The following is a 13,944-nucleotide window of genomic DNA, read 5'->3' on the forward strand; positions in this document are numbered from 1 at the left end:
TGTCAATGTTCCTATAAATTTGGACCGGGCGTTGCAGGCCGTAGCAGATTGGATCAGGTCGAGTGGGCTGAAATTGAATCCAGCGAAGACGGAGGTCCTGTGCCTGGGACGTGGTGCTCCGGATGGAGGGATCTCCCTTCCTGCTTTTGATGGTGCGTCACTGGTACCAGTGCGCAGGGTCAGGAGCTTGGGAGTGCTACTGGAGTCTTCCCTGACAATGGAGGCCCAGGTGGCAGCCACTGCCAAATCCGCCTTCTTTCATCTTAGGCGGGTGAGGCAGTTGGCTCCCTTCCTGGAGCGCAGTGACCTGGCAACAGTGATCCATGCAATGGTCACCTCGAGGCTAGACTACTGTAATGCCCTCTACATGGGGCTGCCCCTGTGCCGAACACGGAAACTGCAGCTAGTACAGAATGCAGCAGCCAGACTGCTATTAGACCTACCCCGGTGGGAACATGTGCAGGCTAGGCTGCGGGAGCTGCATTGGCTGCCAATTGTTTACCGAGTTCGTTACAAGGTGCTGATTATTACCTTTAAAGCCCTATATGGCCGAGGACCTGTCTACCTTAGGGACCGCCTCTCCCCATATGTTCCCCAGAGAGCACTACGATCTAGCTCACAAAATCTCCTAGAAGTACCTGGGCCAAAGGAGGCCAAACTAAAAATAACTAGAGAACAGGCCTTCTCTATAAAAGCACCCCAATGGTGGAACCAGCTGCCGGAAGAGGTGCGGGCCCTACGGGACCTTAGTCAATTCCGTAGGGCGTGCAAAACCGCCCTCTTCCGGCTAGCCTTTCAAGATGGAGCTTGAAATAAACATCACGCCATCACAAATATTAATAACTGAGATAACACTGAATAGAGATATTTTAGACTGTTTTTAGATTGTTTTAGATTATATAAAAATTTAATAGTAAACTGTAATTTTATTGAATTGTATAACTGTTTTATTGTTCAATGGCTTTGCCATGCCTGTAAGCCGCCCTGAGCCTGCCTTGGCGGGGAGGGCGGGGTATAAATAAAATTTTTTTAAAAATTGTAAATAAGCTTCTATTCTTTCTTTATCAACTCGCTGGCCTTTAAATAGTACTTGTAGAATTCCCTTTTGATGCCCTCCTGGTCTACAATTTCTTTGCCACCGGTTTTAATCTTGTTTATGTATTTATTTTCCCTTCTTTTCATTTGCCACGCCAAATTCTTTCCAGGTTTGTTTGCCCCTTCAAAAGATTTTTGTTGGAGTCTTTTCAAATTCCACTCCACCTCTTTATTCAGTAAATGACTTAACTGACTCTGTAAAATTGTAATTTCTCGCAAAATTTTCTTTTCCCCCGGTCTCTTTCTTAGTTCAATTTCTTTTTTACTTATTCCCTTTTGTAAGTCCAACAATTGCTTTTCATTTGCCCTTCTGTCCTTATTACTCAATGTAATTAATGTTTCTCTTATCACAGCCTTATAGGCATCCTAAACCGTTTGAAATTGTACCTTCCATTTGGAAAAAAGCTTTAGTTTCTTTTTCTAGAGAAGCCACTACCTCCACTTTCTGTAATAAGTCATCATTTATCCTCCACCTCCTCTCTTTTTTCCTCCCTTTAGCCAACCACATCAATGGGTTATGGTCTGCACCTGTTTTTGGAAGAATCTCTACTATTTTTGTGATCAACCCCAGCTCTTTTGTAGCCCATAACATATCAATCCTAGAAAAGGTGTTATGTCTTGCTGAAAAAAAAGTATAGTCTCATACCCTGGGGTTGAATTTTTTCCACACGTCTTCTAAGCTCTCTTGATTAGTTCAAAAAATGCTTTAGGTAGTTTCCCATCTACATTTTTTCCCCAGATCTATCTAAGGAGTTCTGGATAGTTCCATTAAAGTCACCCATAAGCATTATCTGATCGTTACTTGATTTAGTTGTTTCATAATATCATTGCCCAGAACAAAGGCGTTGGTCCACTCCACGAAAGGGAGATGCCTCAGTTCCCCATCTTTCCAACCCCGGAAGCTCTTTTCCTCCCAACTTTCTTCAAGTGTGCAATCCAAAGGAGAATTTACTTCCTTGAGCTTAGTAGAGAATGACACTGCTCAGCCTTGTTCTGGGGTAAACCATGGAGTCAGATTCCTGTTTGAAGGAGGAAGAGGACATTGGAAAGAGATCCCTGTTCTGTGCTCAAGGAGTGTCACATTCCAGACTTGAACAGAGACTCCAACAGCGATACCATTCAGACTCTCAAGTTCTCCCAGAACATTCCAGAATCCAAAGGATTGAGGACAAGAGCAGGGTCTCTGGGACCTTGTGGCACATATCAAACATAGGTCCCTCAGACCCACTTTTGGGATCAGACAGATAGGGCCAGAACTACCAGAGGATGATGGCAGAGAAGGATACCCCCACCTACAGTATTGATGGAGAGTCACCACAGATACTTTCCACCCTCCTCCCTTTCTCAGATTAGGTCTTCCCTCATGACCACTGATGCAGTTGCTGTTCCAAAACCCTGCCTGAAAATTGGACCAAGAAGGAACACATGGCTATTTCTTGAGTACGTGGTACCTGGTTTTGGAAAAAACCTTTAAATACTGTAGATTACCCATATTCTTTTAGTAATCATCATTATTTTCAATTTATCTCATTAATGTAATTATTTAGATAATAATGCAATAATTTAGATAATAATGTAATAAATTAAATGAAATAATTTAGATAATGGCAATTTTAATTCCGTAGTGATTCTAACTCTGTCATTGTTGATGTTATATTGATGCATTATTGAAATGTATTAAATAATTTTTTAAAAAAAGAAATGCACCAAGATGCTTATACCTAGGCATAAACACAAACACTCTGTTTATTAGGTCTGTTTTCTCTAATGATGATAAAAATAATAATAAAGTGGCCCCGTGGTGCAGAGTAGTAAAGCAGCAGTACTATGGTCTGAACTCTCTGCTCACGACCTGAGTTTGATTCCGGAGGAAGCTGGATTCAGGTAGTTGGCCCAAGGTTGACTCAGTCTTCCATCCTTCCGAGGTCGGTAAAATGAGTACCCAGCTTTCTGGGGGGAAAGTGTAAAAGACTGGGGAAGGCAATGGCAAACCACCCCATAAAAAGTCTGCCGTGAAAACGTTGTGAAAGCAACGTCACCCCGGAGTGAAATGAAAAAGAGTGTAGCATGAAATGAAAATGAAAGAGTGTAGCATGTCTTTTTAAAAAAAAATGTTTATTAAAAGAAATTTGTTTGATACGTGCAGAAGTTTTAGGGCGTCCTTCATAAATGATGCCTCTTGGATTGGTTGTGTGCCACGTATCAGCTTTTTGGTTAATGTGACAATACCATAGTCAAACTTCCAAGTTCTCAGCTGTGTGGATGCCTTGATGCCTAAAGAGAGGTGAGCTGATCTTGAAACTTCTGTAAAAGGTAATTAATTCTCATATTCAATTAGAGAATTAGTTGTTTAAGAAATTAGTTCTTTAAGAATTGCTCTTAAAACCACTTAACCCCAAATATTCCCAGGAGTTTTCCAGTCTCTCCCCCACCCCCAATTTTATTTATTAAGCAAGGAGTTAGAAAATACAAACAACTGAAAATTAACCCCACAGCAATTGTGAAAATGAGCACTAGTAGTATCAAATTTTCTAAAATTTCTCAACCATATTATCTTAAAGTTTAAAGCAAGCCAGATTTCAGATTATGATTTTAGACTGCTTTCAGGAATTTTAATGTAATATTATCTGTCAAAGGGAGCTTTGATCCTTGAAAGCTTTACTGTTGTTGCTGTGAAGTCACAGCTGACATGGCAATCTCACAGGCAACCTCAAGAGAAAGATGTTCAAAGCCAAACAAGTGCTCAGAGGTGGCCGGCCATTGCCTGCCTCTGTGTCCCAACTCTGGTACTCCTTGCAGGTCTCCCATCCAACTACTAGCCATGGCCAACCCTGCTTAGCTTCTGAAATCTGATAGAATCAGGGTAGCCTGGGCTATCCAGGCCAAAGAGCCAGTTTGGTGTAGTGGTTAAGTGTGCAGACTCTCATCTGGGAGAACCAGGTTTGATTCCCCACTCCTCCACTTGCACCTGCTGGAATGGCCTTGGGTCAGCCACAAGTTCTTGCAGGAGTTTTCATTGAAAGCTCTCTCAGCCCCACCCACCTCACAGGGTGCCTGTTGCGGTGGGGGAGGTAAAGGAGATTGTGACCACTCTGAGATTCAGAGTACAAGGCAGGGTATAAATCCAATACCATCATCATCTTCTTGAAAGCTTATATTCTGAAAATCCTGTTGGTCTCTAAAAGTTACCACGGGATTCAAACCTAGCCATAAAAATCCAAGACATACATAGATACAAATTTTACCAAATCTCTTCTGAGAGTTCCAGTAAGACAAATCTGATTTACTTTTCACATCAACATGCTTACACAGGAAAAACAGCACTCTTATGCTAAACCTTTGTAACTAAAACACGTGGTCATCATCTAGATAAAATGATTGCTTTTTAAGCACTGGTGAGATAACCAAAGAAGTGTGTCTAAAAATACATCTGATATGTGCTTATTAACTTTTAAAGGAAGACAAGAAGATTAACTAAAACACGTGATCATCATCTAGATAAATGATTGGTTATCTCACCAGTGTTTAAAAAGCAAACAGGTGTGTCTAAAAATACATCTGATATGTGCTTATTAACTTCTAAAGAAAGATTAGAAGGCCAAACTTAATTAAAAGGCAATAAATCTAATATTTCAGCAACTGCTTTAACTAACTGTCCATGATAAAAGAAAAACCTTATGCAATCAAATTGACTTTCCAACAAACCTGGTACAGGCTCACAAGTTAATGAAAACATTTATTTATTTATTGGATTTATATTCTGCCCTTTCCGCAGGCGGGCTCAGGGCAGCTAACAAACCATAAAACAAATACATAAAACAATCAATAACAGGTGCTATATAATATCATAAAATACAATACACAAATCATTTAAAAACACAACACTCAATGAGACATCCAGTGATCTCATAAAGTACGGCACTGATAATACTGGAGCAGCGATGGTGGCAAAGACAGTCAGTTCTGCAGCTACAATTATTCACTGAACGCAAGACAGAATAATGTTCAGTCTTGCAGGCTCTGCGGAACTGAGAGGTCCTGCATGGCCCTGATGTTGTCTGGGAGTGCATTCTCCCATGTAGGAGCTGCCACGGAGAAGGCCCAGGCGGTACTCAGCTTGGCCTCCTTCAGCCCAGGGATCACCAAGAGATTCTGAGTCCCTGAATACAGTACCCTCTGGGGAACATTTGGGGAAAACACGAAGGATCAGCAAGAAAACTTGTGATTTAATCAACATCCTGCCACATTGCCCCCCTAAAAAGAAATCCTTGCTGCCTTTCCAGTGAGAGCTGAGGATTCGTTCATGACAACACCGCCTTCCACAACCTTAGCATTTATAACCTTTCTCCTCAGTTTGAATTTTATTTGGTTTCTATGGTTATATAGGATGGTTTCTGAGCAGATGTAAAATCTCCCGAGTTTATATGGTCTCAACTCTTATGTTTTCTGTGGTTGTCATTAAGGTGTGAAATCTCTTTTCATACTCCTAGCATTCAAAAGGTTTGTCCCTCTGGGACCCCTCCAGACTCTCCGAAGGCTCTGTGCCTTTCTCCTTCTCTCCTTGCCTCCTCCCAACCTTGGTCATCCATAGAAAGGGTAAGAGGAGCACAAAGCTGACTACTGCAGCATCTCCTTCAATCTTATGGCGCCTTTAACATTGACTTTCACTATGTGACTTCTCGATCCTCACTTCCTTCATTCCCAGCCCCTCTCTTTCTATTCCTAGGTCTGGTGTGCCTCACCGCCCTCTGCTCCACATCCAATCCTCTCTGTTCCTTTAGACTCCTTGCCCAGGAAGGTATCCCCCTCCACATGGTATCTCTTCCCACTCTCTGAGCTCCCTGGTATTCATGGCTGGTTGCTGATGTCATCAACTGACATCCCTCCATGGCTGCAAATGCTGGTAGTTACACCCTCCCACTGCCCAAGCCTTCCTCCATCTTGGAGGCTGATGCCACCTCTGGGTTCAGGGGCATCTGCTGCTCAACACTGGCCTGTTAGTCTCTGGTGTCAGTGAGCCCAGAGCCGCATGATCCTTTGACAGTGGAGAAGAGCTTGGTGCCTGTGTCTGCACTTGACTCCCACAGCTCTCTGATGCTGGCCCAGATTCTGTTGACAGCACATCAGATTATAAATCTGCTGGATCTTGGACCATCATGGGAGGCAAGTCTGGGGTCAAGGGCGTTGCTGCATGCTCCCTTACATGGGTTCTTAGATGCTTTTGAAGATGGCCACTCTGACTGAATTTCTTTCCACATTCTGTGCATTCAAAAGGTTTCTCCCCTGTGTGGACTCGTAGGTGCTTTCGAAGGCTACATGTGTCACTGAACCTCTTTCCACACTCTGAGCATTCAAACGGTTTCTCCCCTGTGTGGGTTCTTTGATGTAGTTGAAGATTGCCACTCTGACTGAATCTCTTTCCACACTCTGAGCATTCAAATGGTTTTTCCCCTGTGTGGGTTCTTTGATGCAGCTGAAGATTGCCACTCTGACTGAATCTCTTTCCACACTCTGAGCATTCAAAGGTTTTCACACCTGTATGAATTCTTTTATGCCGCTGAAGATCACGAGTGCAATGAAAACTCTTCCCACACTCGGAGCATTCAAAAGGCTTCTCGCCTGTGTGGGTTCTTAGATGCCGCTGAAGACTGATACTCTCTCTGAATCTGTTTCCACACTCTGAACATTTAAAAGGTTTTTCTCCTGTGTGACTTTTCAGATGTCGTTGAAGGCGGCATCTCAAGCTAAAGCTCTTTCCACACTCTGAGCATTTGAAAGGTTTCTCCCCTGTGTGGGTTTTCTGATGCCGTTGAAGATAGACCCTGCACTGGAATCTCTTTCCACACTCTGAGCATTCAAAAGGTTTCTCTCCCGTGTGGCCTCTTAGATGCTGTTGAAGATCAAGAGTGCAATGGAATCTCTTTTCACACTTGGAGCATTCAAAAGGTTTCTCCCCTCTGTAGGTTCTTTGATGCTGTAGAAGATTGCCACTCTGACTGAATCTCTTTCCACAGTCAGAGCATTCAAAAGGTTTCTCCCCTGTGTGGGTTCTTAGATGCCGTTGAAGACTTCCACTCCAACTGAATTTCTTTTTACACTCTGAGCATTCAAAAGGTTTCTCCCCTGTGTGGGTTCTTTGGTGTAAAAGGAGCTGAGATCTGGAGGTGAAATACTTTCCACACAGAATGCATTTATGTGTGGTCCTATCAGATAACTTCTTTCCACTCCCTAAGCAGATAAATGACTCCCCTCCTGAATGGTGAGAACTCTCTCTCTGGTGTTCAATAAGGCTCGATTTCTTTGAAAATCGTTTGCCACAGTCTGCACAGCTATACAGTTTCTCTTTTATGTGGATTCTTTGGTGTTTCATGAGCTCTTCTCCAGAAAGGAAGCTCTTTCCACACTGCAAGCAATTATGGGTCTTCTTCACTGGGTGCTTTTGGAAATCGGTATCATATTGAGTTTGATCTGAGAAATTTAATCCCCAATCCAAGCATTTGTATGTTTCCTCTGCCATGTAAATTACTTCATGGAAATCCCCTCCTTGGCAAGGAATGGGTTTTCCCCTCATGTTCTCTCCATGGTTTCCTTCCGGGTTCTCTGGTCCATCTTGATCCCGGAAGTTACATTCAGATTTTTCCTCGTCTCTTTCCAACGCAGACCTCTGGAATTTCTCAACTTCCTCCTTGACATCTTTGGCTGAAATAAGGAGAGAGATCCAATCAGCACTCAAGCAAGAAACCAAGCCACAAATTGGGCACTCTTAATCAATAGAAGGAAGGAGCCAGAGCTTCCTTTGCCCAGTTCCCTGGATCACATGGGATACAAAGAAAGCACCTTTAAGACCAACAAGTGCTAATGAGGAGAGCCAGTTTGGTGTAATGGTTAAGTGCACAGACTCTTATCTGGGAGAACCGGGAGTGATTCCCCTCTCTTCCACTTGCAGCTGCTGGAATGGCCTTGGGTGATGTAAAAGGAAGAGAGAGAGAGGGAGAAGGAAGCAGACAACAGCCAGTTGCTGGGGGGCCTGATAGGAGCCCTCCTGTCCTTAACATTTAAAATAGGAAACCTCAATATCCCCCCAAGAATCTGTCTAATCTCCAAGTGAATGGCCAACACTACATCCTATGTCCCTGAGTCCCAGAAGTGTAATCCGTATCATGTGCGGCAGTATTTCCTTTCTCTCCAGTCCTAAATCTTCTACCTAACAAGGTCACTATTTGCACCAATCCCATCCAGGCATGAGCCTCCCTTACCATCTGAGAGAGCATCTTGGGCACGCTCCCTCTGCCCGTCCTCCAACACAGCTCCTTCAGCCTCAGAGAAGTCAGCCTCCATCTTCACTGATGGTCCCTGCATCTGAAAGAACAGAAAGGGAGATGGTCAAGAGAACTAATAGAACAGGCTGAGGAGACTAATCTTGCTCATTCCCAGATTCCTCACACCTGCATTGAATCAGGGGTGGGTTTTCTTCCCAGCCAAATGAATCATTAATAGGCAGGAAAACCTTAGGATAAGGTTGTTGCTTGAATTAAATGAATGAATGAAACTCTCTCACCTGCTCTTCTTGCCTCTTCTCCTGTACCTGACTACGGAGGAAATCTTCAGCCAGGGCCACTGCCTGCGAACTGGTCTCTGGCCCACATCCTCTGACCCAGCACTGCATTTCCTGCGGCAGGATGGCCAGGAACTGCTCCAGAATTACCAGGTCCAGGATCTGCTTCTTGGTATGCTTCTCTGGCTCCAACCAGTGGTTGCAAAGTACATGGAGCTGGCTGCAAGCCTTTTGTGGCCCATCAGCCTCATGGTAACGGAACTGTCTAAACCACTGGCTTCGTAGGTCTGTGGTCTTAGTGTCCTGAGTCATGATCTCTGGAGCAGCTCTTTCCCAAAATTCAACACCACTCCCTGCTGGGATGTGATGGGGACTTTCCCTTGATCTCTTGGTTATTCCAGGTCCTCCTCTTCCATCCCCTGGGTCACCTCCAACTGTGGAAAGACACACTTACTCACTTGGCTATGAAGAGAGAGAGGAAAAGATATCAAAGAGGCAGAAAGAAACCAAGGGTATGGAGCTATATCACCAACCCTGGTCAAGAAACACCTAAGGATTGGCCTGGTGGATCAGAAGGAGCATCCTTGATATAGTTTGCACGTCGGGATTAATTTCATTTTGCTATATTATGTACCAAGCGTTTAAAAAATATACCCTTTTAGATTTTCAGGAATATAAACTGTGTCTAAAAAGTAGTCCCCTGTGCAAGCCCCAGTTGTTTCTGACGCTAGGGTGACATCGCATCACGACGTTTTCACGGCAGACTTTTTTAACAGGGTGGTTTACCATTGCCTTCCTCAGTCATCTATACTTTCCCCTCTGCAAGCTGGGTACTCATTTTACCGACCTCGGAAGGATGGAAGGCGGAGTCAACTCTGAGTCAGCTACCTGAACCCAGCTTCCATCAGGATCGCATATATACATGGACTGGTAATTTCCATTTCATTGTATCTAAAGAACTGTGTGTACACACAAAAGCTTACACCTTGAATAAAACTTTGTTGGCCTGCAGGTGCCCCAGACTGAAACTTTATCCTATCAGGGGATGGTATTTTAAGATACCTCCTTTGCAATACTCAAGCTGGTTGGGCATTAAGGTGCACCAACATAAAGTTATGCCTATACCAAGAAACAGTTAAATATGAGCAACAATCTGGGAGATCTCGAGTTCGAAGAATACCGACAAATTGAGTAGAACACACACACACACACGGTGCTCTGCAAATTGTACTGTTATAATCGTACTTAAATGGAAGTTTCTTAATCATTTTTATGGTAACTGAATAAAGTGAATCCAAGGAAAGATTGAGCCACTGCAGTCATTCCTTAACGACTTTATCCCAGTGGGAATAATGAGAGTTCTCTCTGACTAAGTCTAGGTATCCCTCTTGGATGTCAGAGAGTATAATTTTAACTTTAAGGGGAAAAGCCTTCAACTGGGCTCAAGTTTCAAGAAATGGCTGCTCTAATGCACCTTGAAGGACTATCCCCACTACACAATTCCACAGATGAAACACAGGATTCAAGAACTGAATTGAAGGACTCCTCTATTTTGTCAGTCTGGAGATCAGCCCCATATAAACTTTGCCTGACCACTATGGCATTAAACAGTTTGATGGCAGCTGGGATATACAGAGCCCTAGAGGAAAAAAAGAAGCCACAGATTATATTTGATGCTGCTGTAGTCAATCTATTAACATGAGCAATTTTCACTGACCAAATTAATCACTGGTCAAACCAGACCCCTAAGCATTTAAAGTGGGGGACCTGCTCAATATCCACCCCATGAATCTGTCTAATCCCCCTCCCGGAAGTATACTCTGTGTTGTACACAGCAGGATTTCATTTTTTCCCGTCCTAAATCTTCTATCTAAATCCCAACAACTTTACTATGTGCCCCAATCCCATCCGGACATGAGCCTCCCTTACCACATGAATGGGCATACTCCTGGGTCTGCTCCCTCTGCCCATCCTCCAACTCAGCTCCTTCAGCCTCCAAGAAGTTAGCTTCCATCTTCACCAATGGTCCCTGCATCTGAAAGAGCAGAAAAGGAGATGATCAAGAGAAAGAATGGAACAGGCTGAGGAGATGGATCCCAGATTCTTCATCCCTGCATCGAGCAGCAGAGCTGGTTCACCCACAGCGACAAGAATTAAGGGTGGTTTCTTCCCAGCCGACTGAATTATCAACAGGCAGAAAAATCTGGCAGAGAAGCTTTAGAATAAAGTTGTTGCTTGAACTGAATGAATGAAACCCCCTCACCTGCTCGGCTTGCCTCTTCTCTTCTGCCTGACTCTGGAGGAAATTTTCAGCCAGGGTCACTGCCTGAGAACTGGTCTCTGGCCCACATCCTCTGACCCAGCACTGCATTTCCTGGGGCAGAATGGCCAGGAACTGCTCCAAGATCACCAGATCCAGGATCTGCTTCTTGAAGTGCTTCTCTGGCTCCAACCAGTGGTTGCAAAGTACATGGAGCTGGCTGCAAATCTTTTGTGGTCCATCAGCCTCATTATAACAGAACTGCCTGAACCACTGGCTTCGTATATCTGTGGTCTTAGTGTCGTGAGCCATAATCTCTGGAACAGCTCTTTCCCAAAATTCAACACCACTCCCTGCTGGGATAGGATGGGGATCTTCCCTTGATCCCTTGCTTATTCCAGGTCTTCCTCTTCCATCTCCTGGGTCACCTCCAACCGTGGAAAGAAAAGAGAACATGTTGGATCAGGCCAATGGCCCATTAACACTCTGCCACACAGTGACCCAAAAAACCCAGGTGCCATCAGGTCCACTAGTGGGGCCAGAACACTAGAAGCCCACTGTTGCCCCCCCAAAAAACCCCCAAGAATACAGAGCATCACTGCTCCAGAGAGTTCCAGCAATACACTGTGACTAACAGCCACGGACCTCTGCTCCATATGCTTATCCAATCCCCTCTTGAAGCCGTCTATGCTTATAACTCCCGCTGCCACCTCCTGTGGCAGTGAATTCCATGTGCTAATCACCCTTTGGGTGAAGTAGTGCTTCCTTTTATCTATTCTAACCCAACTGCTCAGCAATTTCATTAAGTGCCCAGGAATTCTTGTTTTGTGAGAAAAGGAGAAAAGTCCTTCTTTCTCTGCTTTCTCTATCCCATGCACAATCTTGTAAACCCCTATCATGTCATGCCTCACTTACACTTACTCAGCTATGAAGAGGAAATGATATCAAAGAGGCAGAAAGAAACTAAAAGAGAACAGAGCTACATCACCAACTCTGCTCAAGAAACATCTAAGAAATTGTCCTGGCAATCTGAAGGAGCATCATCATTGTAGTTTGCACAGGGGTTTTTTTGTAGAAAAAGCCCAGCAGGTACTCATTTGCATATTAGGCTATACCCCCTGATGTCTCCATTGTTTCACACGGGACTTTTTTTGTGAGAAAAGCCCAGCAGGAACTCATTTGCATATTAGGCCACACCTCCTGCCAAGCTAGCTGGAACTGCGTTCCCATGCGTTCCTGCTCAAAAAAAGCCCTGAGTTTGCACAACAGGGTTAATGTTGTGCTAGATTACATATCAAACTTTTAAAATATATGCCATTTTAGTTTTTCAGGAAAACAATCTATCTCTGTTTTATCTTTAAAAAAAGACTGTTGTGGATGTTACCATCTTGGCCTCTGATGACTAGGTATCAGTCTGTCCTCGTAGTTAAGTCTCAATGCAAACTGGAGCCCAAGAGAAAAGAACTGATAACAGCTGGACCATCCTCTCAGTATACCAGAAGCATTTAGCAAAAGCTCTGTCCAAGCAGCCAGCAGAGGGGAAGGGATGTGTGTTTGTGGGGGGCACAGGGGCTGCTGAGATGAGCAAGGGAGGCAGTGAATCTGCAAATGAGGGGGGCGGATCACCACCCAAAATATCTGTTCTGGAGGGCAGCCAATTGTCATGAATGATTCTTCCCACGGGAATAAGCCTGGGACTCCTTTCTGGGCCTTCCTACGACCTCAATGGCTGAAAACTTATTGATATTCATTTTTATTTGCAAAATCCAGATCCAGACTCTCTGCCCCCAACAAGGAACGCCAAGGCAGCGAACATAAGAAAATTGCTCATTAAAATGACTTAAAACCCAGCCTCAACCCTCAATATGGCACGATAGCAGCATTCTCCTCTTGCAATAGGGAAAACTGATCCCTGCATGGCTTACTTGGGAGTAAATCTTCGCAGGATCCAGCTGCAAGGCTTTTTTCCCAGCTGTTGCATGTCTGAAGCCCTTCCCGTTCCCTTTGGCAATTCAATACCAAAGCCCCTCCCCAACACAACACAGGTAAAAGAGCCTCCCCCGCCTCTCTAGCAAACAGCTCTGTTAGTTCAACCCTTTCAGAGCTGCAGACAAATGAAAACTGCGTCCTGCCTTCCCCATAAGAGCTGCGCCCAGACCCTGATGGATTTTTTAAAAGATTACATTTTAAAAGTAATGCAAACTTCTCAACAGTACTGATAACCGCATTTTCTCTCTTCCAGGACTGAAATGCTGATTTCCTCCCCCCTCATTACTTACTTGTAAGTAAACCTCCCAGGGATCCGGCTGCAAGGCTTTCTCCCCTCCAGTTGCAAATCTGAAGCCCCCCCCGGCCATTCAATAGCAAAGGCTCTCTTTCCCTCCCTCTCTTTTCCGCCTTCCTGCCGTCCCTTGCTCGGCCACGCTAGGAAACAGCTCGCTCACTTTAACCCTTTCCGTGCTGCAGAAAAATGAATGAGAAAAACTTCCTCCCGTGCCCCGCCCAGACCCGGCCCGAACCAAGCTTCCTTCAGCCACGCCCCATAATGCCGGTCGATGGGGCTGCTCGCGAGTAACTCAGTAACGGCTCGTCAGCCCTTCTCCCAAAATAAGGCGGCTGAGTCGGTAGAAGGCGGCAGCCCCAGCAGTGGCGGACTGGGTCTAAAAATATTGGTTGCCATGAGACATAGGGGGCCCACCCACAGCTATGGAAAGCCTGGGGAAAGAGGGCTTCCCGTGCAAGCCAAAACCCCTTCCAAAAGACAAACCTGAACTGTTACCCAAACGCCTGGCGTCTTCGTTCTGGGTTTCCCCCACCAGTTCAGATCGCAACGGAGGGCCCTCCCCTCTCTCCCCATTGGCTGCTTCACAGGTAGCCTAGCACTGCCGTTGGCTCGTTTCCCTGTCACCCTCCTTTCTTCCTCCCCACCTCAAGTCTAGGCAGAATTTGAAACTCCCCCTCCCCCCCCCTCCATAGGCGTGCGTTGGGCCAGAAAGCATCGGGTTTCAACCTTGGACTCCAGAGCCAGTGCGGT

The 13,944-nt window shown here is 44.9% G+C and overlaps 2 protein-coding genes across 2 annotated transcripts; both read right to left on the reverse strand.

Annotated features, from left to right (window-relative positions):
• Window positions 1–4,818: 4,818 nt before the first annotated feature.
• Window positions 4,819–9,099, reverse strand: LOC132571268 (gastrula zinc finger protein XlCGF57.1-like). The gene is made up of 3 exons (XM_060238022.1): window positions 8,654–9,099; window positions 8,352–8,454; window positions 4,819–7,794 (listed from the first exon to the last, which is right to left on the reverse strand). Exons 1-3 carry the CDS (start codon window positions 8,960–8,962, stop codon window positions 6,224–6,226), a joined length of 1,983 nt encoding a protein of 660 aa, XP_060094005.1. The 5' UTR covers window positions 8,963–9,099; the 3' UTR covers window positions 4,819–6,223.
• Window positions 9,100–9,104: 5 nt separating this feature from the next.
• LOC132571877 (zinc finger and SCAN domain-containing protein 31-like) lies at window positions 9,105–11,332 on the reverse strand. Its single transcript, XM_060238668.1, has 3 exons — window positions 10,914–11,332; window positions 10,580–10,685; window positions 9,105–9,112 (listed from the first exon to the last, which is right to left on the reverse strand). The coding sequence occupies exons 1-3, from the start codon at window positions 11,220–11,222 to the stop codon at window positions 9,105–9,107; spliced, it is 423 nt and encodes a 140-aa protein (XP_060094651.1). The 5' UTR covers window positions 11,223–11,332.
• Between the last annotated feature and the right edge of the window lie 2,612 nt (window positions 11,333–13,944).

This window comes from Heteronotia binoei, chromosome 5 (assembly GCF_032191835.1).
Source record: "Heteronotia binoei isolate CCM8104 ecotype False Entrance Well chromosome 5, APGP_CSIRO_Hbin_v1, whole genome shotgun sequence".
Lineage (NCBI taxonomy): Eukaryota > Metazoa > Chordata > Lepidosauria > Squamata > Gekkonidae > Heteronotia > Heteronotia binoei.